General features: G+C 42.4%; 1 protein-coding gene across 5 annotated transcripts in view; it reads right to left on the minus strand.

Annotated features, from left to right (window-relative positions):
- Pbx1 (PBX homeobox 1) overlaps positions 1-25782 on the minus strand; it is a 323692-nt gene that overhangs the window by 27191 nt on the left and 270719 nt on the right. For 3 of the 5 annotated variants that reach the window (XM_023699748.1, XM_004639879.3, XM_004639878.3), the window contains one exon: positions 7683-12819. The exons of the other annotated variants lie outside the window; for them this stretch is intronic. In XM_023699748.1, coding sequence (XP_023555516.1) covers positions 12727-12819 — 93 coding nt within the window. In that variant the 3' untranslated portion in view covers positions 7683-12726. Of the gene's footprint in view, positions 1-7682; positions 12820-25782 lie in introns of those variants that run through there. 5 annotated transcript variants of the gene reach the window in all.

Raw genomic sequence — 25782 nt, forward strand, 5'->3', positions numbered from 1 at the left:
AATGTTTCATAATATTTTTTACTACACATGTCTTTTTTATTTTTCTGTATTGAGTATAGGGTCTACAGGGTCTACAGGGTCTCACTGTATAAACCAGACTCTTATTGATTCTCCTGTTTTCACCCTCCCAAGTGTTGGGATTACTGGTATGTGCCACCTTGCCCAGTCTCAATCACCTTCCCAGCATGCCCCATGGGCGGGGCTGGCACAGCACGCTGGGATCAAACTCCAGCCACTGCTCTCTGCCAAAGCAGGCACTTTAGTCCACTGAGCAACTAGGCTGGCCCTTTGTTGCACATTCTTTTGACTGTGACTGATCACGTGAGGTCAGGTGTACAGTTTTCCATTTGCAAAATTATTGGTACTCAAAGAGTTTTATATTTTGGATTGCAGATTTTTGGATTAGATATGTTTAACCTATGTTTGGTCTTTGATCCTGGTTCCTAGTAGACAGCAACTAAATGCCTTGGAATTTTCTGAATAATAAGAATAGGGGGCCTGCCCCTTAGCTCAGTTCTTTAAGTGGCTGCTTCAACAAAGCAGTCGCGCTCAGGTTGCTGTGGTTCGATCCCCACAACTGAAGCCAGCCAAACCTGCCCTGAAGGCATTCGGACCAAAAAAGAATCCTTCTGAATAATAAGAATGATGGGACAATGTTTTGTTCTAATAAGGTGGCAGTTATTAACAGAAGCTAGATAACTTCAGAATGGGAGCCCATTGCCAGGAAGATCAAGCTCTGATTAGAAGCTTGGAAATTTCAGCCCCATCCCTTAGCCTTTATGGTGAGAATCTAGGATTGAGTGAATCACCAGTGTCCAATGGTCTAGTCACTCATACCATGGTAAATGAAACTTCCACAAAATCACTAAACAACAAGTCTGAGAAGCTTCTGAGTTGGTGAAAACATTTACCTGTAGGGATGCTAGATGCATCTCCACATGGACTTTCTGTTCTCAGAACCTTCCTGGACCTCACTTTACCTTCATCTAGCTATTCACTTTATATATATTATTGGCATTTAGGGTAGATAGATTTACTGTTTCATATATATATATATATATATATATATATATATATATATATATATTTTATTTATTTTTTGATACAGGGTTTCACTATGCAGTTTGGCCTTTTAGTGATCCTGCCTCAGCCTCCACAGTGCTGGCATTTTAGGTGTGCACCACCCATGCCTGGTTTTGGCTTTGGGGCTGGCATGGGGTACCTGGGTTTCTGGGGCTGGCAAGGCATGTGGTACTGGGGATAGAACTCGGGACTTTGCACTTGTCAAGCAGGCACTTAGCCTGCCGAGCTATCCCCCAAGCCCTAGCTATTCACTTTTATCCTTCATAACAAGTGAGTAAGTAAATGCATGTGAGATAAATTATTGAATCATGTGGGATGTTTAAGAAATTATTGAGCTTAAAGAGGGAATTGCAGAAACCTGTAGTTTATAGTTGGTGGTCAAACATGTGGGTGGCCTGGTAATTGTGACTGCTACAACGAGTGAAGGAAGTCTTATGATATTGAGCCTGTCAACCTACTCCAAGAAATCAGTGTCAGAATTGAGCTTCACTGTGGAACATCTAGTTGGACTGAAGCATTGGTAGTGTCAAAAATGATGCTGAGAAGAAGCTGACAGCAGCAGGGGTGAGATTCAAACTGGTGTGATCTGGCTAAAAAGAACACAATGAGAAAACCACCTGCACAGTGATTCGTGAGAAGGTATCCAGGAAGCAACCGCAGCAACCAATAGGAAACCAGTGATAGATACAGTTTAAGCTGCCCTCATGGAAGATTCCCAAGGGTTTCCTGGGTGATATCTGAAGTGTGAACATACTGGAGACAGAAGATCATGGTAAAGCACTTGAACGATTGCTTGTGAACTCTAATGCAGCAGTGACAGTTCATGGGGAAACAGATGTGTCATGCATTCAGGTGTAACCTCAGAAAAAAGGGCACAGGGAAGCTTCCAGAAAGGTCAAAATCCCCCCCATGGAGCCTGTTGGGACACTGATCGCTTAGTGTGGAGATGGCCTGTGATGGAATGACAGACAACTTCTCTGAAGCACTGTTTCATTCAAAGACTGAAGCAGAGCAAGGTTATCTGAAATAACAAGCGCTTTGGATAGACCTACAATTCTTAAAAGAAAATTTTAAAATGTAGAAATTAAAATGTATGATAAGACAACAAATGTCTAGGACCCCCAGCAAAGAAAGTAGCCTCTCCATGGGGAAAGAAGAGATGTTATCAGGGAAAAGAGAATGCTAAAAGATTGTTAGCTCTGCCCACTCTTGTGGTTAGGAAATGTCTTGTAAAGACTCGTGTATTGATGGCATGGTCCTTGAAGAAGCAATGTTGAGAGGTGGGGCTCTTGGATTATGAGGGTGCTAACCTCACCAATGAATTAATCCACTGTTAATAATTTGGTGGGCTATTGGGAGTAAAAGGAACTTGGGAGGTGGGGCTCAGTAGAAGGGACTCAGTCCTTGGGGGCATGTCCTTAAGGTACCCCTCCTCTCTCTGCTTCTCAGCTACCATAGGTGAACATCTTCGCTCCACCACAGCTTTCCTGCTGTCATGCTCTGTCCATGCCCCAAAACAATGGAGCCAGATGACTGTGCAGGGAAACTTCTGAGACAGTAAGCCAAACAGAAACACTTCTTCTTTTAAATTGATTCTCTCAGGTAATTTTTTCCCCAGTAATACAAAGCTGATGGACACATAGTCTGTTCTTAAAGGAGTTGGGGAACAGAAAGAGAAATATTAGGGCAGGTATCAAGATGATGGCAAAAAGGAAAGTCTTGCAGACACTGAAGCAGCACCAGGTACTCAAGGCCTAGGACTCCAAGGCCAGGGGAAAGTAGGGCTCTAGGAGGAGAGGTGCTGGGGGAAAGAAGTCCAGGATTCTGTGGGGTGACCAATGGCCTGGGCTTAGGAAGCAAAGGACGAACCCCGCTGAGACAAAGTGAAAGCTCTGGGGAGCTCACCGTCTGGATGCACCCCAGAGAAGGAAGTAACCGCAGTCACGGTGGTGCAGGATACACGTAGGAGATAAAGCATGTGGGGCGTAGAGGAGAATGACAACACAGATTCATTTTCAACATGTGAGTGGATACCAAGGGGAAGAAGGAGCCTCAAGGATGCCTGTGGAGGGGGAGGGCCTACTTTACATTTTTGAATTTTCACAAAGACATGAATATTTCAAAGGTCATTCTCTGAGAAGACAAGGCAAAAGACAAAGCTTGGCTTGTTTCCCCTAGGATGTAGGAAGCAGGGCACAAAATGAACCTCTTGTTGCTCACTTTTTCTCAACTTGACAGGTAAGTGTAATGAACTGGTATTGTAAAGCCTGAAAGAGATTTCACTTTCACTTTTTTATGTGCTGGGCTATGGCCATTCATTAGTAATAGTTGCGTGGTGCTATGCTTTGCATCCCAGCAACTTAATTTTGCTCTAGGAACCTGGACTTGCTTATGCTTTTTAAAAAAATTCTGTGGGCAGGCTGATGCTAGGATTTTGTGAAGATGCCTTCTTAGTCAAGGATCCTACCATCCTAGTCTGCACACTAGTACCTGTTTGTGACTCATGGGGAACTGGGCTTCACAGCCATGGGTGAACAGTGGGCCAGTGAAGCTTCATCTGCACTCATAGCTGCTCCCCGGGGCTTGCTTCACTGCCTGAGCTCCACCTTCGATCAGGTCAGCGGCACCATAGATTCTCATAGGAACAGGAAGTCTGCACTGGGAGCTCTGCACGCGCGAGATCCTCACTGTGGCTCCTCATCTCCTGATGAGAAGGTACTGCATGATGATTTGACTTGGAGTTGAGGCAGCAGTGCTGGCACTGGGAAATGTGATGAATATGTCTCCCAAACATATGCCAATAAAAAAAAGGAACTTCACCGCCACCATCAAAGAATTCCTCTTCCATGAAACGAGTTCCATAATGAAAAACTGGAGAATGCTTTTCTAAGTGACTTTCTAGAGAAATTGGAATACTAGACAGATTCAAGGGGGAGAGAGTCAGTGGGACTTTGGCGGCCTACAACAGGTATCCATTCCAGGAGACTGCTCCCGACAACTTCTGGGAAAGGAGTGGAAGCATGTTGTTGGAAGAACATAGCAGGAAATCAGAGAGGGCAGAACTGTTGACTGACATTTGTTTGATTTTTTAACTTATGGGCCAGGGTAATAGCTTAGTATCATGAGTGCCTACCTGGCGGGTGCATGGTCCTGAGTTTGAATGATGGTATCAAATAAATAAAAAAAAAATAAATAAATATCTGAAATTTAACTTATAAGACAGAGGAGGATTTTATTTTGAGTGGTAATTTCTCTCTGGGTACTTAATAATGGGAGATTTGTATTCAAATGTACTATCCAGCACTTGGGGTTTTTATGCTATCCGATCGTTCATGCAGTTAACTCTGCTGAGCTACATCAGAAAGAGAAAAGACTGAATCTTGGCTTAGGACACAGTGCAACCTAGCAGTAATGAATAACCCCTCCTGATCTATCCAGACCTATCCATATTGAATTGTTTCTTTCATGTGTTCCAGGGAGATAAACAAGGACATTTGTTCTTCAAATCATGTGACCCTTGGTGAGCCCATTTCCACTGCCATTGTCTCCTCTTTCACTTCCCACATGGCCTAGTGTGGCCTTGGGTTCCTGCATAAGGACAGAAGCCATAGATTGTATCTCACTGGCCTCTCAGGTCAGTACATCCACTTTTCTACATGTACAATCAGTTAATTTTTTTTTTTCAAAGCATAAGAAGTAAGTAGCTACAGTGAATCCCCGTTCTTTGGTCTGGTTGTCTGGTTCAGACAACCAGGTTAAAACCTGCTCCTTCAGCTTATTTACAATGTGAGTTAACAAAACTGAGTTCTTATGCTGCCCTTCACAGAATGATGCAAACACAGAAGAGAGGCTGTATTCTTTATATCAAACTGCCAGGCACCTAATATTTTGCTGCATTTCTACTTGCAGAGTGGGAATGTGGCAGGAACCTATAAGGAGAGGCATGGAGGAGTACATGGTTGAGAGGCAGGGTGGAAGCTCATCAGATTTTGTAGTTTTTGAACTGCCGTGGTCTTAAGGTTAATGCCACCCCACCCCGATCACAGTATTAGAAGTTAATGTGCCAGGTAATGGTGTTGAAAGGGAAAGCCTTTGAGACATGATTATGTCATGAGGGTGGAAACCTTAGAAATGAGATTATTATCTCTTCAAGAGATCTGAGGGGGACTTCTTGCCACTTTCAATATGTGAGGATATAGAGGTGTTTAGAAACACCTTAATGAGACACTGAATCTGCTACCTTTCTGGTCTTGGACTTCCTGAACAGTGAGCAATATACACTTTTTTTTTTCATAAAGTACATGGTGTTAGGTATTTTCTTACAGCACCCACAACATCTAAGATACAATCAATGTGGCCCAAGGAAAACATAGTACTGTATGAATATTTTGCTTTTAAAAAATTATTACAGTAAAAGATCCATTGCCATGGATCCCTCTCAAAAATTCTACTCTCACTTTGAACACATATGCCATTGATGTTGCCACTTTCTAGGGCCATTCTAGAAAATCTTTTCTATAACTGTCTTTATGAGATGTGATAAAAAATATGGTGAATGTTGCTGCCAAGCTTCATTCAGGCTCATAAGAACATTGGTGTGTTCTCATTGGCCTCACCAACCAGATCTAGCATGCTTGAACTCTGCCTCTACCTCAAAGTCAAAATTACCACGGAAGAGCAACATGTCGAACCTACTCAGGACAATGAGGCAGCCACAACATTGCAACTAAAGACTTAGGGAAGATTTTCCAGAAGTGCTTCAGAAAGTGGCAAGAACAGTGGGATAGGACTGTTTGAAGCAAGGAGGAACATCTTGAGGGAATCAACAATAATGTGTCTTTTATGCTAATAAACTTTAAAAACATTAAATATTTACTGCAGTTTGCATTATATTTTATTGTCTATTCTCTAGGGTGACTGCTGGCCACCAAACTTGCTCCTCTGGGGAGCAAATAAACCCTTGCTGAAAGTCAGAGCAATGAACAGACCACAGTATTCCCCTCCACTGACCACAGGCTTGGTGCTAAGGCCTAAGTTTGGAAAACAGTTGGAGGATGTTGGAGATTTTTTTCTCTTCCATTTTCTCTTTCTATAGAACACACATTTTTTTTCCCTCTCACTTAAAGGTCAATGATGGAGTGACTATCTCTGATCGCCTTGATGCTCCTTCGTCGACCAGTTCAGAAGAATAAGGAGGCCGCGTCTGGCTCTGCGATTAGAGATGCTCCCGCTTGGAGCATGTCCAGTCAGTTAAACACCCACGTAGCCGAGCTAACCAAAGTGACTGTGTGTAGTGCTATTGCCAGAAAGTGGTTGCCTAGCCAGTGACTACATTTCTGGGTCCTCAGTCAAGCCCCCAGTAGTTACATTTAGGAAACAGCCAAAGAGCCTTTGCTAAGATTTGCAAGGAATGATGAGATTTCTTCAAACTCCTCTCCTTCTGCCACCTCAATGAAAATGATCACATAGTTCTACACGGATGAGTTGCAAAAGGGAAGGCATTTTGATTCCTGAATCACTGCCTCGAGAAGAAGTACCCCACACAGCAATGTGTGTCTGAGGCTACATATAAGTGAAATAGACACTCATGTTATATTTGAGGCACTGTGCCTTTTAGTTTAAGTTCCCAACAGTTTAGTTCTACTCTAAGGAATGCACTAGATGGGGAAGATAGGTTCACGATTTTCCATGCAGTTAGAAGAAGGAATAGTTCGAGCCCACTTTGTGTACCAATATTTATATTTGAAAAGGGCCAAAATGTTAGCAGTCAGCTTTTTAGTTAGGCCATTCTTAGCTTGTCTACTAATAAATGACCATTTGGTCTCCAGCTGGCTCCCAACTTCTTTTAGCTAGTTTCTATGGAGTACAATTGTGATGGAGATAAGGACCTAAGTAATTGGGAGCTCAATTTTTTAAATTCAGAGGGGCATTCCTTTCTTCTAGAAGAATGAGAAAGAAATGTTTGTTGAGAGGAACAACAATGCTTTTAAAGAAGAACCTATCAACAGCCAGACAGGCAGTTCTTTGGATGGTAATATGGGATTGAAAGCTGATGGTGTGGAAGGTGGAATGCCCATTCTGTAACGGCAAAGATCAGGAGCTCAGTGGAAGCACAGAGAGACTGTTGGTAGAGATGCCTCTATGGGATGCATAACAGAAAGCAGGTGCATGCCAAACCCACTGGAGTGACAGGTAGGATATGTCTGAGAATGTACGAATGAGTGGTACTTGCCACCTTGATTCCTTCCCCTGAATCGTCTGCTGGAGACCCCAGGATTTCCTTCTGACCAGATCACTGTAGGCATAGAAAAGGGAAGAGCAGCTAGGCAAAGACTAGAGTACTTCAGGTTCTCTGTCACAGACAGAGAAAAGATGATGCTGGGCCTCCCTGCAACACAGATTATATTTGCCCATAAGAAACTCTTCCCTTTCTTCATTGGGTAGGTAGCCCACGAGGTCTTCGTGTCCCTGTCATGGTATGTAGGTCTTAAAACTGTTGATCAGGGCAATCAACCAAAATCCACTCTAACCTGGGTCTTGTGGGGGAGAAGTTGCCAACATGTAAGAGAAGAAATTTGCACAAAATACAAATATATGTATATTTTTTGCAACAAAAGAAACTATTTATTTGGAATATGCATTACCAGTACAAATTAGGAGACTGTAAAACCTACACCGTGTTAGTATCATTAGAGAACACAAAAGTTCAAGTTGGAATCAAAAGGGACAGAAAGCCTGTGCTCTCACAAAAGCAGAAAAGCTTAAACTTTCAAAACCAAAACAGTGCAGAACTTTGCAGATTTATACTCTGAATAACAAGGAATGGGGAGCGGGGAGAAAGGGGGGAGATAAAACCAACAGCCAAAGGAAAGCACTTCAAAATGAAAACACCAAAGGAAAGAAAAGAAGTACCAAGAGAGAAAGGGTTGAGGACATTTTTCTTTTAACAAAAGAAAAAAAATGTTAACAAAATAATAATAGAGTTTGCAGAAATCTTTGAGCTAGGGATTGAAATCGTAAAGGCGATGTGAAAAGGTCGTTATTAAAGGTGTCCTTTATCTGTGTGGGGACGCTTCCTAAAGTTGTGCTGTGAAATTCTCCACTCTTTCCTCCTGTTTCTTGATTGAGAGATGTCTAAAATTAAGTTTCTTCCAGATAATACTGCTTTCTTCTTTCCTGTAACTAATGAAAACACACTGAAGCAATCTGGCTTTGTGATTTGCTTTAGGAAGACTTCTAGATCGGAGATTAGTAAGACACACACTGTCAGATTATTCATGCTTAGCTTTTTGGCATTAAAAAACTATAGCATGGAGTCTGGTGATATCTCACCACCTCTTCATCCACAGTCAGCACCGAGCACCAGCAGGCAGACAGGCTGAGGATCTGCTCCACGGATTTACATTATTATGCTCACGGTGTCTACTGAGCCAGTGTTTTCTGTGGATTCTTTTGGAAGAAGATGTCTCTGCGGTTGGAAAAGGTCTCATGGAATAGTGCTATTAGTCCGGGAGAAAGAACACACTTGATTGTGATAATCCAAATCAAGAAAGGCAAAAACTGCTTCCTGCAATATAAAAAGACCCCTTGGACTAGTCTTTGAATTTTTAAGGAGCCAAAAGGGGAAATAAGTCCCAATAGGTTTTCCTCAGGGACTGCAGGAGTGCCACGTATCCGGGAAATGCAGGTCAGCAATGTGACATCAACATGGGTTTTGTTTCTGTCTTTGACCTCAGCTGAGTTCTGAAGCAAAGCAAACAAGGAAACAGCCTATTCTAACAATGTCATCTTTTCACATCACCTTGTATGCATATTTAATGAACAAAAATAGCAAGATCATAATCCTGACAATTAAAAAAGCCCCCCATTAACAAACCAAAATAACATAAAACAAAACTTTTTTTTTTTTGTATTTTAAGAGCAGGAATAAAGAAAAGAATTTATTTCTGGGTCTCAAAGTTAATAAACATAATAATGCGTTAGGTTGTACCTATTATGCTCACTATTCCAACCTTTTTTTTTTTTAGTTTACAAAATGAATTACTGTCACTTTTAAACATTGTGAAACAAGAAATGAATGTGCACAACTCGACACTTTTCTAGCATTCTTGAACTAATTCACAAATGCAAGAAAATAAAAAGAAAAATGGAGGAAATGATGAATGTAGGTAGTTTGGTATTAAAAACTAATGCAGGAATGATGCATATTGTCACAGAAAGAAGGGGAAATCCCCATCTTGTTTTGCGTGCTATGAGGACCATTTTTAAAATTTTTATTATAAACACTATTAAATTCAGACCGCTTTTTTGGTTTTTTTTTTTCTTTATCTGAATATACAAGAACATTCATTATCAAATGTTCGTCATCAATACTACAAATAACAAGACACAAGTCGCAAGAAACAATGGAAAATGTTAATAAAGCTGAAAGCATCGTTGAGTTATTTTTTTGTTTTTTTAAGTTTTTTTTAAATTTGAGTTTCTGTAGTTTCATCTTTTTTGGTATCGAAGTCAGGTTTTTCTGGGCAGAAAAATAAAGAGCAGAAGGAAAGTGGGGAACAAGGTGTGAGAGAAGGCAAGTAGCAAATAAAGAACAACCACCACAGCAAAATAAAAAAAAAAATCTAAAGAAGGTGCCACTTGGCCAATGTACTGCCCAGGAGTCAGTTTCCCGCCAGAAGGAGGAGTTAGGGTGGAAAGGAGGACACAATGAAGAGTTACAGGTGGGCAAACCCCAGGTCTGCTGTCATTTCCTAGGGAAAATTGTCAGGAAAATGGGAGCACTCCCATTTTCATTAGAAAATGAAGAAGTCCCTGGGCACATTTTAGTGTCTTGTAGGAATGATCTACTACTACCAATTCCCAGAGATTGTTTCCAGAGGCATGCTGTTCCTGTCCCACTCTTCAGCTGCCACTGGGAGCTCCAGATAATGTGGAGAGATCTATGGCTGCCATGTTGGATGTGACTGTGGGCCTGAAGGGCAGAAATGTGAGAACGGTGCTGATGCAAAGGGGACCTAGCAAAGCACTGGGTGGGGAAAATGCTCTGAGAGGTGATCACCAGGGCAAACTGCTGGGGGTGGTGGGGTGGTGCTTGTGCACATGTAGCACTGCTCTGATAGTTTTCATTAACTTAATGTGGCAATTATTCAATCCTGTAGGAGTCATTCTTCGTTTCCAAGAGAAACCTTTGTGTTTCTCATATACTTTGTCCTGTCATGTGATGCGATCCAACTGTGTTCCTGTATGCTTGCTCCCTATATGTTCCTGTCCCCAAGACAAACTTCTCCATGGTTCTCATCATTAGAGTTGCTACAAAGGTGTGCCTTCTAGGCACCCTACTCATCCAGCCCTGTTATGAACATAGGATAGGTTAGTAGGCATGGTCTTTCTAGTGTCCTTGGTTATCTAGGCATAACTGCAGCTTGCCTAATATTAACTTTTTAAATTTTCTTTAAATACACAAATCCTGTTTCTGAAGTAGTAACCTCATGTTCTCCAAGCACACAAGAGGAGAGTTCATTTCTGCAGTAGTATGCAGGCCATCCTTACCCCTGAGGGTCTCCTAAACTCTCCTGGAAGCCCCTTCAGCACAGAAGATGTGATAGGTGTCAACTGCTTTGAAGGCTATCTATTGGGCTCAAGTACAAATAGAACTGGTCCTATTGCTCTAGTTGGGAAGCTTTCTTCTATCCTAAGAAAACAAACAGGCGAAAACCAAAGCAACTCCCACCCCAAAGCTAAAACAACCAACTCTGTGTCATTACAGCTGTGGCATCAGAGTACAGATGATAACCAGAAGTTAGAACAAAAAGAAAAAAAGAAAGAAAAACAAAAAAACCCCACTTATTGTCTTGAAAGAGCAAAAACCAGTTTATCTTCGGGATGCTGCCTTCCCTAACTTCACATTTTCCGACTGGTTATGAATGAGTTGGCGTTATTCAGTCTCTCACATGCCTGTTGGTGAGCCAAACAGAATATTTCCTCCTTTAAAGATGAAGACAATTAGGCACCAAAAGATTTGACCACCTCTTACTTAATCAAGTGATAGAGCTGCCATCCTTATTGCTGGCAGAATTGGTGATGAAGAATGCAGTAAGCTCAGGTGACATCAGACAATAACTTTCTAGCGTATGCTATTTGCTCTTAGATATCCCCAGGGGATACAAGTCAATGTGATGATTTCGAGGAAAACATGATCAGCCCTCCCCCATGCCTCTCCTGTTGTCAACTTCAGCTAGCAAAACGATCACTTGAACCACATTCTTATGCCACATTTTCCTCCAGAGGAAAAGGTCAGGATCAAGAACTCGAGGCAGTAGAACACTTTGGGTATCTAATACAATGTGCCTTATAAATAAACAAAAAGAAAACAAGCAGATCCATTACAGACAATTTTAAGTACTGTGTGTGGCTCCCTGAGAGCTCCAAAAGTAGTAAGGACAGGCGTAGTTGACCATGGAAGTATGACCTTTATCATAAGAAAGTCCTGGGCATGCTACACTGGTACATGTGAGCTGGAGCGCCTGCTGGGCCTAGAAGCCCCGGGGCCATGCTGCTGCTCTGTGTCACTGACCTTCACTTGGAGCTAATTCCCCTCATGAGTTTACCAGAGAGAGTGCTATGACTGCTAATGTATGCATTTGCGCATGTCATCTTGGGAAAGCAGGAAAGGGGTGTATGTGTGCATGTATCGCCATGCGTGTGCACAGCTGTGAAGGGCAGTGGAGGGATTCAGGATCAGAGCCTTCTACTCCTCCAATGCCTTCAGCACCAGGCCGCACTGAGGCCTGCTCTGCAGTCGGGTTTGAACGTCGCTTCCTACGTGTGTAGTGGTCACCAAAGACTGTGCCTCTGAAACCAGGAGCCATTACGAGGAGTGGGAGGAAGGCTGTAAAAGTTTGCCCTTCCTGTTCCCCCTGCCCTCCCCTTCTGTCTGACTTCCTGCCTGGGAATCCACCTAGTGGAGCTTAGACTGGAAAGCAGGGCACCTGGAGAAGCCCACCCATAGCAGTCCCCAGTGAATACCTGGGGCTGGGAAGAAAGAAGCCAGAGTTCCAGTCAGGATTGTCCCCAGGGGGCAGGAGCAAGAGGAGACAGGGAGGCCTGGGATGAGGAGGGCAATGTGGCATATTCCTGCTAAGAGGTAGTGAGAATAACAAGAGAAACAGAGAAGGAGTGCCTGTTAACATCGGGAGGGAGAGAAGGATCCGAGGGAGGCAAATTTGGCTCCTCAAACCACCAGCATGAAAACATACAAACACTTTTATTATTTTCTTTGTCATTTTTTTTCCTTTTTAAATTCCTCTAATTGTTGAAAATATCCGTCAGTGATGTGATGAGGGCAGGGACCCCAGGAGGCTAGAACAGAGGAGAGCAGGCGGGGAAGATGACGGAAACCAGGCTGAGAGCTGGAGGCAGGGGAGGGTGGCTTCTACCCAGAAAAAAAGGGAAGAGAGTATAAAGAAGTGTCCAGATTGGCTGAAATAGCATCCCAAAGAAGAGAAGAGAAGGAGACTCTTATTGTGTTTGCTGATTGCTTCGACCTCCAGTCTGACCGCTTCAGCGTTGGGAGAGAAACCCTCCCTCCTGCCCCTGCCCCAACTGGGGCACAGGGTCAGCCGGGATGCGATTGCTGGGAGATCAGTTGGAGGTATCAGAGTGAACACTGCCAGGGCCTTCTGTAGGGGAGGTCACTGATGAAGGGGTAGTAGCATCCTGCCAACCTCCATTAGCCTAGAAGGGAAAAAGGGAGAGAGGTCAGTTCTCTGCGATTGGGTGGTTGTTTTGAGTAGACAATGACAATGACGTAACTTGTGTAGGGGACCTAGTACAGTGTGTGGCACAGAGGGAGAGACACTCATCACTGCTGATAATATTCCACCCCCCCCCATGGGTGATCCAGGTTCTCCCAGGGAGCCTTTGGTCACAGGGCTAGCCCTCCCACATGTAGGATACATCTGAACTTTTCAAAGACCTCTTGATTCAATCCCAGTGACTGATGGAATGATGCTGTTCTCAAAGCCAAGAGATGTGAGGTGTGGATTTGTGGTTTGGTTCTCAGTCTGGCTCTTGTTGGCAACAAGCAGCTGTTAACAATAGTGAAGCATCTTCATTGTTTTGGCCTTGGTCTCCTATTTTGAGCAATAAGAAAGGTAGCCCAAATGCTTTCTGAGGTCCTGCTAGCTCTAGGTATTCTAGGATTATGGGATTCCAGAGCCCTGCTCTATGCAAAGTTCTGTACTAGAAGCTCTTAAGTACATGATGATGAGTGAGCTAAGGCTCATATCCTCAAGGAAGAGGGCCAGACAAGCCCAGAAATGAACTATAACTTAAAGCAGAACCTAATAACCAGCAAGGCCTCAGTATTAGGAAGGTTCCAGTAAAGACCAGTGACACTGTGACTACTGGTATAGGAACTTCTGGACCCCAATGGAGGAGATACTCGCTTAAGGAAGCCTTGAGAAGCAGAGGGTGGCTCTGGGGACCATCAGAGGTAACTAGGGTGACCAAGGCTGTAGCATTGGCACTAGTCTCTGTGAATATGTGGGAGAGGAAGTGAGGTGGGTCTTCAGAGGTCTTTGGCTCTAGATATAGAAGGAGCCATAACAATGGAGTTGATTCCACTGGAAGTGATTCATTTAGTGATCAGAGCTTTCAAAGACCTTCACAGAATGAAAAAAAAAAAAAAAAGGTGAGAAAGATTCGCTGTAGTGGTTACTTCATGGTGAACAGCTCATAATTGTGCATATGGTTATAAGGGAAGAAATATAGTAGACCTAAAACGTCCTTTCTCACCAATCACCCTGTTTGTTCAACTCTAGAAATGCTAATGTTGAACAAGCAGGTCTAACATCTTCGTGGTAAGTATATTTTTTTATTGTACTTTCATTTTATTTTTTAAAAAGTTTTGACTGGAAGGGGCAGAAGTTATTGTTCCTACTTGGGAAGGAATACCACTTCTACTCCAGCATAATCTATAGCATGTAAGAAAGGACCCAGCATTTAATAGAGGTTAACAAATGTCTGATCATATTTCAGTCATGGAAAGGAGAGGTGTAACAGAAAATCAGCCTTCCTATTCCTCGACTGAGACAGAACAAAGACCTTCTGACCTCTGGATCTGGCACCCATTATTCTACTCCCCTTACCTACTTGGTTTTCTTTTGTATTGGCTTATCCAAATGATGCTTCAATTCTCTAGGAGAACCAGAGTTTCATTCTAAGTAGCTCCCAACAGTCGCTTCAGCAGGAGGGCAGATATTATGGTCCCTCTTATTTAAGGGCGTATATGAGGTAAGTACTCATCCTGCGTAATGCCAAGAGCATGGCTCCTGCACCACACATCCATAAATAACTGCTCTCAAACTGCACTCTCCCAGCTTGTAATCCCATCTGTTGTTCCCCCAACCCCACTTCCACCCTGCCCTCTCTTGGCCCTCTTGGAAGACTTCAACCTGCTGTTCATGATAGAGACATTCAACAGAAGACAATGAGGAAAACAAGAATTCCTTCTTTCATAAGAGAAGGCTTTTTCATCTTCTTGGGGCCAACAAGGTAAGTGGACCTTGTTGCAAATATAAAATGAGTTTAAATTCATAATGTTGGTGTATCATGGAGAGATGGCATTTTCCTTCTTCCCCAACCATATATATATATATATATATATATATATATATATATATATATATATAGTGCCATTTTAGGTTGGCTGAGAATAGAGGTAGTACTTATTTTTTAACTGTAGAAAAATTTCATAACATTGTCTTTTTTTGTGAAATGTAAGACATGCTTATCCTTTAATATTTGGGAAACACCAAAGCATAAACAAGGGCATATTCAACACCCATAATGTTACTACTGTTAGCATTTTGATATCTATCTATATCAATAATTCTTTTATATATTTATGCTTATTGGACAGTTATATGGGTAAATAGATGATAGATAGATAGATAGATAGATAGATAGATAGATAGATAGATAGATAGACAGACTGATAGTAATATGGGTGTGTGGAGGTGTTAATTAGTACTGATGTGAGGGCTGATTGAGAAGTATGGAATTTTAAGGAAAATCTTTTTGACAAAGATTCTCTAAGTACAAACTCAGGAAGCAGTGTAAAATACTACTAAAAGAAAAGGAAAAACAATGTTTTAGGGTCAAGCTTGCATGAGACAAGTAGATAAGGAAGCCCTAACCTGAAAGGCACAATAGATACTGAAAAAGGGAATGAATATGTTCAAGGGGAAGGAATAACTGGGATGAGGACAAGGACAAAAGAAAGAAAGAAGGGAAGGAAAAAGACATATTTAGGTATATAGACAGAATAGCTTGGGTAATTGTACTGCTGACTTCTGCTGGTCTATTGAAAGGAATAGTTAATGTTTACATTTTTTTCCTTCCCTTTTTCTTTTTTTCCTTCCTTTTTTCTTTTATAATTATTATTATTTACCAATTTTGCTTGCTTATATCTGGCAATCTAAACAACTAATTTGAAGACAACATTATGCAATATAACAACCATTGTTGAATTTCTACTATTTTGTTTAGTCAAAGTCTGTATCATTTCTACTTTCTTCTTCTTTTTTTTACTATTTTCCATTCTCTTTAAAAAAAATAAAACGAAAGAAAAAAGTTGAACATTTATGGCAGGGCATAGGTCATAAGAGGGTTTCATTACATTGGTTGCAAATCACTACTAGTAAAATAATAATTGGCACCCTGGTGAAGTTATAAGAAAAAAATGAACTCTGCATTGCTTCATTAGAAAGAAGTGGGCCTAGAAGATTCTGGGAGACTTTATTCTGTGCTAACTCTGGGCTGAAATAACTCATAAAGTAGACATTTGAGCCCTTCTTAAAAGTTCTATTTTCTTAGGGCAGTGCACAAGATGCCAGATGGTACAGAGAACTCACGGACAGCAGAGACAAGGACTTTAACCAGATACCAGTGCTTGCATGAAGTATGCCTAGTGAAGAAAACATGTGGAGCATCCTATCAAGGACATACACATACAATAAATCGCTATAGATTTTTCCACTCCTCTGTTACCCAGAAACACTGGGACACACTCATGGGCATCATGCCCACCTTAGATTGGGCAGCATCCCTGTGTGCCTGAGACATTTGTAGTTAGCCACAAGAGTCCTATATTTCTGTGACCCAAGCACAACAGAACTGTGGGCCACCCTTCTCCAGGAGATCTTAAACATAACATCCTAGTTGTTGCCAGATTTAGGTGTCTGCAGCCATTGGGCCCAAGTTACACAAACACAGGTGCTCTGTAGTACCAGCATTTCTAACAATGGGAAACAGGGAAGAACTGTTTTTCTCTGGTGGTGCTTTAAACTGTCTATACTGCTGGCTGCCAGTGCTGCTAAAACCTTCAGGGGATGAGATAGTGTGAGCAAATCCAACTTCCTAGTTTCCTGTAAATCACTTTGGCTTCTTTAGCTGGATAATTCCCGCTTTAATGTAAGGGCTTCAGAGGCTGCTGTCTTGGGAAACAGCTGACCTCGCTTACTTGTGTAGGTAGCCCTGGGGACCAATTCCTTCCCTCTTCCTCCACTGCGGGTGAATATTAAGTAGGAAGCTCCGCCTTTGTGTGTTTATTTATCTCTGAGCACAGGGAGAAGGCAGAGAATGCTCTCATTAACAACTGTTGGGTGGGGGTAGGAAGTAAGACTCTTTGATTTCTTTTGCAACCATACTTCCCCTTTATTCTCTGATGCAAACTACTCCCTGGGCTGGATATAGTCTTCAATATGCTACAGTCAGAAAGCTAAAGGGTCTGCCCGTCCTCTGAAATCCTTCCTAAGGAGGAGAAGAAGAAAGGCTATACTTGGTCCTACAGGTCAAGCATGGCCCAGCCAACTTCTAATTCTGACAGATGAAGCCCAAAGCCAGTGGAGTAGCTCCACATGGAAGGAAGCACCAAGAGGATGTAAAAGGACAACACAAAGCACCTTTCCAAGATAAGAAAGCCTGGGTTTTCAAAACTCTCATTAAAGATAGTTGAGAATACAACATTTCAGCAGTACAGTCTACTCCAGGGAATTTGTTTTTTTTTTAATTAATTAATTAATTAATTTTGTGTGTGTGTGGCCAGCTCAGCTCACCTGGGGGTGGGGCTGACTGGTATGTGGTGCTGGGGGATTGAACCATGGTCCCTGTGCTTTGCTTAAGCTTAGCTTGTTCTAAGTGGGTGCTTTAGACCACTGAGCCATCTCAGCAGCCCTATTCCAGGGAATTTGGCACACAATTTGCTGTATACCAAATCTCACAAGAACCCTATTTAAGGATTAAGGCAAAGCATGCCTATCTGAGGAGGAGAGAGAACCTGCATGGTTTCTCTGGCAAAACACAAGGTGAAGAACTATAGTTAAAACGAGACATACTGGTGCACCCCTGTAGGTTCAACACTGGGAGGCCAAAGCAGGAGGACCACGAGTTTGGGGTGAGCCTGGGCTAGGTGGTGCGTTCAAAGCCAGCCTGAACGTCCCAGCAAGACTCTGTCTCCAAAATTCGAAAGAATTACAGCTGAGCCCATGACCTCTATCTTCTCTGCTGTCTCCTTCAGCCAGAACGGCACCTCCTACAGTGGCCTCTCCCTAGCTGTTGTGGGTCCAGTAGTGCTTTTAGCCCAGAACTCTGCCTGCTGCACCAAGAAGTGCCTGTCCCATCTCCTCTTCTTCATGCTTTTCCTCTGTGCTTACCTTAGCAGCATGCTGTTGATACAGAGAATTCATCACCTGATGTGACAGCCCAAGTGAGCCTGGCACTAAGAAACTCTCATTTGCAACCCAGAAATACGCTGAGGTGCCACAAACCAGCTGATGTCAGCACGGAGTTGAGCTAGATCTGCATACGGGCCAGATGCCATTACCAGAGATGGCTTCAGCGGGGGCGAGATGTACGTGCTCCAGGCCTTCAATCACCAGGTACTGGTGGGGCCAGCCCGTGCGGAAAACAAAGAGACAGAGATCCTCTCTTCCTGTCTATGTACACGCTGACACATGTGCACACGTATGTGCACACACCCACACTCACACCGTGTACAGTATATCCTGGAGACATCAGGTCACACAGTAGAAGTGCCACCTTAGGTTCAGCACTTTTCTATCAGCCTAGAAAAACTGTATTTACCTGGTATACTTAACACTCTTCCTAGATCACACAGTGAGCACTGACCAGGAGACGCTTCAGACCAAGACATGCTAGTGCAAAGTCCTCTAAGGGTCATCTTCTAATCCATAACTTCCCTGGGAACTGTACACTGGTCAGCAGATTGGCAGCCAGTCCCATACTCCTCCAGTCCTATCTCTAGCTGCTACCAGAAGGATCCTTCAAAAATGTAGTTGTGATCCTGGCACCTCCCTGTCTGAATCTTCAATGGCTTCCCACTGGCCTCAGTGAGTGTCCTCATCAACTCTACAGTGTCCATGTCCTTGATTCTGCTTACTATCCACACCAACACTCTCACTTGCTCTTTCACTCATCTCTGGTTACTTAGGAATTCCTAGAACAGAGAAGACCTGCTTTTTTCTCTTTGAAATCAGTGCTCTCGTTCATCTAATTATATCCATTAACTCTGTGTCTGTCTTTCAAGATTAAGTTTAAATATCCTTCGCACTCTACCTGTCACCTTGCAATGGCTCCTTATTCCACAGGCACTCCAGTTCTCTGTATGTACCCAACTATAATACTTCCAATTCCTACAGCAATGCATTGGTTATTTCATGTCACTGTCCTACCTACCAGACCAGAGAGCAAGGTGATGGATTTTATCTCAGATTCAAAGTGCCTCTCACAGTGTCTGACACATCTCAGACCTTGATAAATGACACATTTAGTGTCCCTGTAACATTCATTCTCCATTGAGTAAGGACGTATGGTATAAGGTTCTTGAATTTCATCATTCAGTCTAACTACATACACATAGCTGTGAACATCTAGAATACATGCAAAGCTCAAAGCAGAACTAAGTATGTGCTTAGGCAAGCGCAGTGACTGGGGTTCAATTTCTGGCACCACATGCATCACTGGCCCTGCCCCTGGGTGTGCTGAGCTGACCACAAAGATTGGGCATGGTGGTGTACACCTGTAATCCTAGCATTAGGGAGGCTGAAAACAGGAGCATCACTATGAGTCTGAGCTGTATAGTTAGACCTTATACCAAATACATTAAAAAGAAAAATAAAAACAAACAAAAAGAAACCCTTCAAAGCAGAAGCAAGTTCAATTTTGCAGACAACTTTTGCATCTAGGCAGTAAACCTTTCTCTTACTAAATGGCCATTAGGGAGATCCAGTACTTCATATCTTATTCCACACAAATAGCGATGATTAATATTTATACGGCTCTGTTTTGTTTTTAGGGAAAGTGGTTGACAAGGACATTGAACGTTGGCTGCTGTAATGCCACAGCTACACTTGCTATCTCAGCAAGAAAAGGTGCCCACAGGACATTGCAGGAAGGATGACATCCCTCGCTAAATCTGATCAGTCCCTGTGCCACTACCTTAGGCGCAGTGGAAACTCCAAAAATGTACCAAAAGGAGGGCTGGGGCCAGAGAGGCACGAACTGTTAAACTGGCTAGCCTGTGCTTTCTCAGAGGGGTGGAGAGGGTCATCCTGGACACGGAAGTGCCCCAGCCTTTCCTCCAGTGTCTTGAAACCTCTAGTAACTGTGAGCTAAATAAACCTTTCCTTCCCTCAAAAAGAAAAGAAAAAAAGTAACAGAAGACCACAGCCCCCAAAGGGTCTACTGGGAATTGGTTCACTATTTTTTCTCTTTCCAGGACAGAGACCCTTCTATCATGGGATCTGATAAAGAAGACAGCATATAAAATGATACCTCAATAAATTTGGATTTTTCAATACACAACAAATCATTGTTTTAGTGTAAGGCTGCTGCATACAATGCTTCCACTTTGTAAACGTGGCAGCTTCTTCTGCATTCTTGGAAGCATCTCCTGGACTGATCTGGTCCATAGGTAACTCAGAATCAAGTTTATTGCTTGTCTTCCTTGGACCTTTTACATCACTGTCTTTACACAGGAACACAGTTATGGCTGTCTCTACCAAACCTCCACCTGGTGTCTCCTTAATTTCCTGATATTTACTGCAGTTCCTTGAAGATGAAAACAATGGCGAGCTCTTGGAAGTGGGTCTTCCTGTAGATGCTCAGCTCATCAGCCACTCCCTGCTATTGTATTTCCTGTCAGTCAGTCCTCTGCCTGGATGTCTCTTCCTGCTGCTGGCTCTCAGCTTCCTGCTGCCATGACCCCTTGACTGCTGGAGGTCTCCTCTCTGACTGCCACCCGCCATTAGGTCAGACTCTGGTGGCTGGGCCTCTGTATCACACCTCACACCTCTGTGTAATTTGTCTCCCACCACAAAGCCCTGAGCCTCATGATATTCTGGTGTGGTCTCCAGACATTCCTGGTAGAGAACAGATACCCTCGCTGGAAAGACTTTTAGAATTTAAGCTGCTGCAAAGAAAGAGTTGATTCCCCATTGCCAAACAGCGATTCTTTTTCACTCTACAGACAAGTCAGGCTGGAGTTTCTTGCCTGGTCTCTCTGGATTCTTGGTATAAATCCACACCGTCTGTCAAGGTAGCCTGAGAGTCTCCTTCTTCTTGTAGATTTCTTGTAGTATCACCTGCTTCTCTAAATTCTACTACCACTGACTTTTTGACCCTTCAGATAGACATTACATCACACGTAGCTTCTATTTATCTTTTTTATATCTCCATATGAGCACCAAATATTTTTTCTACTGTAACTGTTTAGTTTCTTTAATTCTCAAAATATATATTCAGTACATACGTTCTGCTATATTCTGGGCATGCAGTGATAGAATAACCACAATTTTTAAGAAGTACAGTTTCGGCTCTCAAGGAGTTTCCTGTTTAGTGGGAAAGAGCCTTCCCCATCAAAAGAACATATGTAGAGTCTAGACAGTTATCAGTTATCAGTGCTAGGAGAGAAGACAAAGGAATGATCTTATGTCAGCGTGGAGGTGAACAGAAATTATATGAAAAGTAGGTTGAGGAGCTCTTGAGGCAGACTAAAAAGAAGCCTGCACAAAGCTCTAAGAAAGCCCAGAAATAAAGGAGCACAACACAGTGGTGAGAAAGAGCCCCAAAGAGTGGTAGGGCCCAATCACGCTGGACTTAGGTGCCACGCTTGAAGGCTCGCTTGTTTACATTATGCTCAGTGAGACAATAAATCACACAAGAAGCAATTGGAGAATAAGGATTGCATCTGACACACCAGCTGCTCAACTAAGCACTAAGTTGGGTGGATGCGGTCGTGAATGCTTTGAAGGCCTCCTGGCTCCTGCAGCCCACTACAGCTGCACTCCGAGGCAGCGAGGGGGTGAATCACGCTGGGCCACAAACACGTATTGGTACTTAAACCTTCTCATGCCAGGAACCTAGAACTTGAAAAAAACAGGATTTATCAAATTTAGTCCCTGCTCTGTGCCACTGCTTCTCAGTAGTTTCAGGCATCACGAACTAGGACTGTCTGAGAGTGTGCTCAACCCATGCAGGGTGGCAGCTGAGCACATAACACTTTCTGGTGCTCCTTTGGGGGATCTCTGGGTGGAGCAGTGGATGGCAGAGCACAGGAAGAGTGGCTTCAGAGAAGTTAGGGAATGGCAAGCCCTCCCACATCAAGCCACAACCCATCTGTGTGTTTCAGAAAAGACACGACTCTACCCCTCTGGGACTATAGTTCTACAGCAGGATCTGCTTGAAGGCACCGCCTTGCTCAAGTCCTGCCCCAAGACCTGAACAATAAGTCAATCTGATCCACATTCACTTGGGATGAATACAGACTCTACTACAAGTCAATACCTCCAATTTCATCTGCCCTGTGAGGGATGCTGAGTTAAGACCACCCGTAGGACTCCCAGACTCCTAGTGCTGCAGGAGTGACTAGAGGTCAACTCCAAGGTCACGATCTGCCTCTGTTCCTTCTTTGCTTTATCCTTTTCTAAATTAATATGGCGTGAAAGTCCGGAGTGGACAGTGCTACATAAGGCGTGTGCGACATGAGGGCAGTTTTCTTTATGCTGCTGTGCTGCTCAGGTGTGATAGCAGACAGCATGCTTTTTCATGACTACATTCTCATTTCTGTTCCAAGTACAAATAGGACATTACATAAAATGTTTCCATATCTATAGACTACTTGCTCCTTAGGCTAAATGTGCATACTGGGAGTTAAAACTTCTAGCTTGTTTTTACTTAACTTTTCAAAGATTATTGTTATCTCCTGGCAAAGAAAAATAATCTTAGCTTGATTCAGCTAAATAGAGGTGTCTGGGTACAGAGAATTCTATTTCTGTCTGAATAAACATCCTCTGTCCTCAGAACTAAATACATATACATATCAAGACAATATTAAAATGTCTAATTTCCATATACATCCTCATATTGACATACAGCTAATATATGCTCACAGCATGTATACAATGAGCGCATATGAGTAGGAGCTGCTAATGCTGGAAAAGAGAAGATACACAAGACAACAGAAGATGTGTTCGCGTATAGCTAAATCTAGATAACTCAAGCAAAGGGTAGTTTTAAAAACTCTCAGTCTAAATTACCTGACTGGCTGATCCTATACAAGACTAAATTCTTCATTCCCTTTTCAGAACGTTTGATTTGGCTTTGGTGTTGTTGACACTATTATTTACCCAGGGCACATGCAGAGATGGTGTATGCATTATAGGACAAGCAGTGGCCACACGTGGAACACACAAGCCCATCCGTGCACGTGCCCTTGGAGTGCACATCCCGAGGCCATTTACCAGCACACAGGAAGCTGAACCTCTTACACTTTCCTGACCATCCAAGAGACAGCAATTACCCCAGATTATCAGAGCAACAATGACATGTCGAGTAAAGAGAGACACTGAGCCAACTCCACATCCCAAAGACTGGCATATTCAAGTACACTTAGGACCTTAATAGCAATTTACGTGCCATCACTGAGACAAAGCCACAAAGGCTCCGTTGGCAGCCTCTTATTTGGAAGCCTATTATTTGTGGGAGTTACAGGCTATAATCACAACAGAAACTTTCAAAACCCTTATCTTCCGTGATGCACCAAATCTATTTCAGAGCCATAATTGCTATGTCACTGGAGAGTTTGCTGCTTAATGCACTCAAATGCCATTTAGTGTTTGCAGGGTCATTACAGCTAACAGAGGGTGGGGGAGATATGGTGGGGAGTGGGGTGGGGATACAGACAGAAGATGTTGAAGGGGATTGCTAGAATGGGGTGCTAACCCACATCATCGTGCCTCATTTGCTTATGGGAGGATATTGTTGCTTGGAAATTCTATTTACTGGGAAGAGAGTGCAAGAGCTTGAAAATAATTTATATACTCAAAAATGCTGAATTCATTGGCAAACACGCTAGAGATGTCACTGGATACTAGCAGATGCCTTCCTTTATTTTGGGACTTCCACTTAAGTGTAAGAATGTTTGGTTTTTAAAATTTTGATGTTTTCCAGTTTAAATAGTTTGAAAAATCTCCCTAGTGGAAATCTTTCGGCTGTATTAAAGGTTGAAAGTGTGACTTTGCTTTTCTATGAATTCACTGGTATAGAATGAGAAAGAACAAGTCCATAAAGGGGAGATGTTAGAGTTCAAGAGTGTGTTTACTCACACATAGTGAAAGAAAATGCAAAGAAACAGACATAGCACCCAAAGTAAGGGTATAAATCTATTCACTCCAAGGACGATTTCCTTGCCTTCAGCTTAGCTAAGATCCTAAGAAAGCTTTTGAAGTATATGCAGATTTTGTTTCATTAATATGGCTACCAATGAGCCAAGGGCATAGCTTTTTAGCTTAATACTAGACACAGAATAATCCTTCAAAGAAATTTTTAACTCACCAACACATCTGGAAGTTCTTTTAGACAAACTTTAGTTTCTATTTTATAACTCCTTTTAATTTTTAAGAATTATTTATTTATTTATTTATTTATTTTGTATAGGGTCTCATTATGTAGCTCAGACTCATAGCCTCCCCAGTGCTGGGATTATAGGCACCCACCACCACTCCTGGTTTCAGTGGCCAGCACAGTATACCTGGGGTTCGAGGGCTGGCATGGCATGTGGTACCAGGGACTGAACCTGGGTCCTCGTGTTTTTCCAGGCAGGTACTTAGACTACCAAACTGTCTGTTCAGCCCCACCTATTTTGTAACTCTTGAGTTTTTGCAATAGACCAGAAATAAAGAAATTATCAAGCTAATTAATTCTGCAGGACAGTTGTTTTCTTTTCAGAAAACCACTACCAGTATTACCAACAGTCCTGTTTTCCCCCTGAAAAGAATATGATGAGAGTTAGGAAGGGCCTTAATCTGACTCTTCCTTTGAAAACAGACTTCTTATCCAAATGCTGGCCAAGTACAGAAGGATTCATACCCTTACTGTGTAAGAGTTTTTAGAAATAAGTAAGAAAAAGATGGACATTTCAAGAATACATATAAAAGGCCAATAAACCTGAAAGATGTACAACCTCATTAGTAATCAAAGGGATGTAAATTAAAATAATTCACAAAGATCCCAAAACTGAAAAACTGTTTTTGAGGATGTGTGGAAATGGGAATCATCATAAACTGCTGGCAGGAACCATAAATTAATAGAAATTTCCAGAAGAGTTTACAATACACCACAAAGACTGTAGATTTGCTCATATTCTTTGATCTAGCAATTTTATTTCTAGGAACTTACCCAAGGAAATAATAAAAACACACACAGCACTTTCTGTGTTATGAAATTTACCAGTGTCATTAATAATAGTAAAAAAAATTATGCACTTGCCCTGTAACAGGTTCCAATTATAGTTATTTAAAGTTATGTTTAAGAAGAATGTTTAATAATGTGGAAAATCTTCATAATGTATTTTTAGCAAAATAAGTAGGTTATAAAATATCTAACTTTTCTATACCCGCACCAGAAACATGCACCTACACACAAAATGCTCAAGCCCAGATTAAAAAAAATTAGCAGAAGATTATAAAAAAAAATAGTAGAAGTGTTCTGTGTGATTTTCTATGTTTACCAAATTTTCTAAAGTAAATATTAAATTTGTAATGAAGGTCAATGCAAATATAAGATTTAAGGAAAGCAGAGGAGGAAAGGCTGTTAGGTCTTTGGTCTGGGAGGCAATCTCCAGAGATCACGGCAGCAGGGAAGACAGTGTCATGTGGGGCTGAATACAAGAACTGGATTGAAAGGCTAGAGAACTCTTTTCTCCCAAGAGAAAGTCAGCAAATGATTTCAGGATGGCCTTGGAGATGAAGCAGTTATCTACAAACTGTTTTTCCCTTTTCTCGAAAGGGAAATAGGCCAAATGAAACAGGCTCAACAGAGAAATGAGTTTAGACACAATGGTGAGTGGGCGCAGGTTTCTCTACTTTCTCTGTCTTTATTCCCAGCACAATTACCGGCTAATAACAGATGGTAGGAAAAGGCTTCCTGAACAAAGGAGCGCACGAGGGGAGGGAAGTGGCGCGGATTCAGCTTGCGGCCACACAGACAACACCTGCCTCACGGAAAAGTATGGAGAAGAGAGAAACCAGCAACAGCTATCTGGACTCTGAGTAAATATGCGGAAGAGTGTTCTAGCATGAATTGGTGACAATTACAGGATATAAGTTTGGAATCAAA

Source organism: Octodon degus, unplaced genomic scaffold (genome assembly GCF_000260255.1).
Source record: "Octodon degus isolate 3935 unplaced genomic scaffold, OctDeg1.0 scaffold00116, whole genome shotgun sequence".
Taxonomy (NCBI): domain Eukaryota; kingdom Metazoa; phylum Chordata; class Mammalia; order Rodentia; family Octodontidae; genus Octodon; species Octodon degus.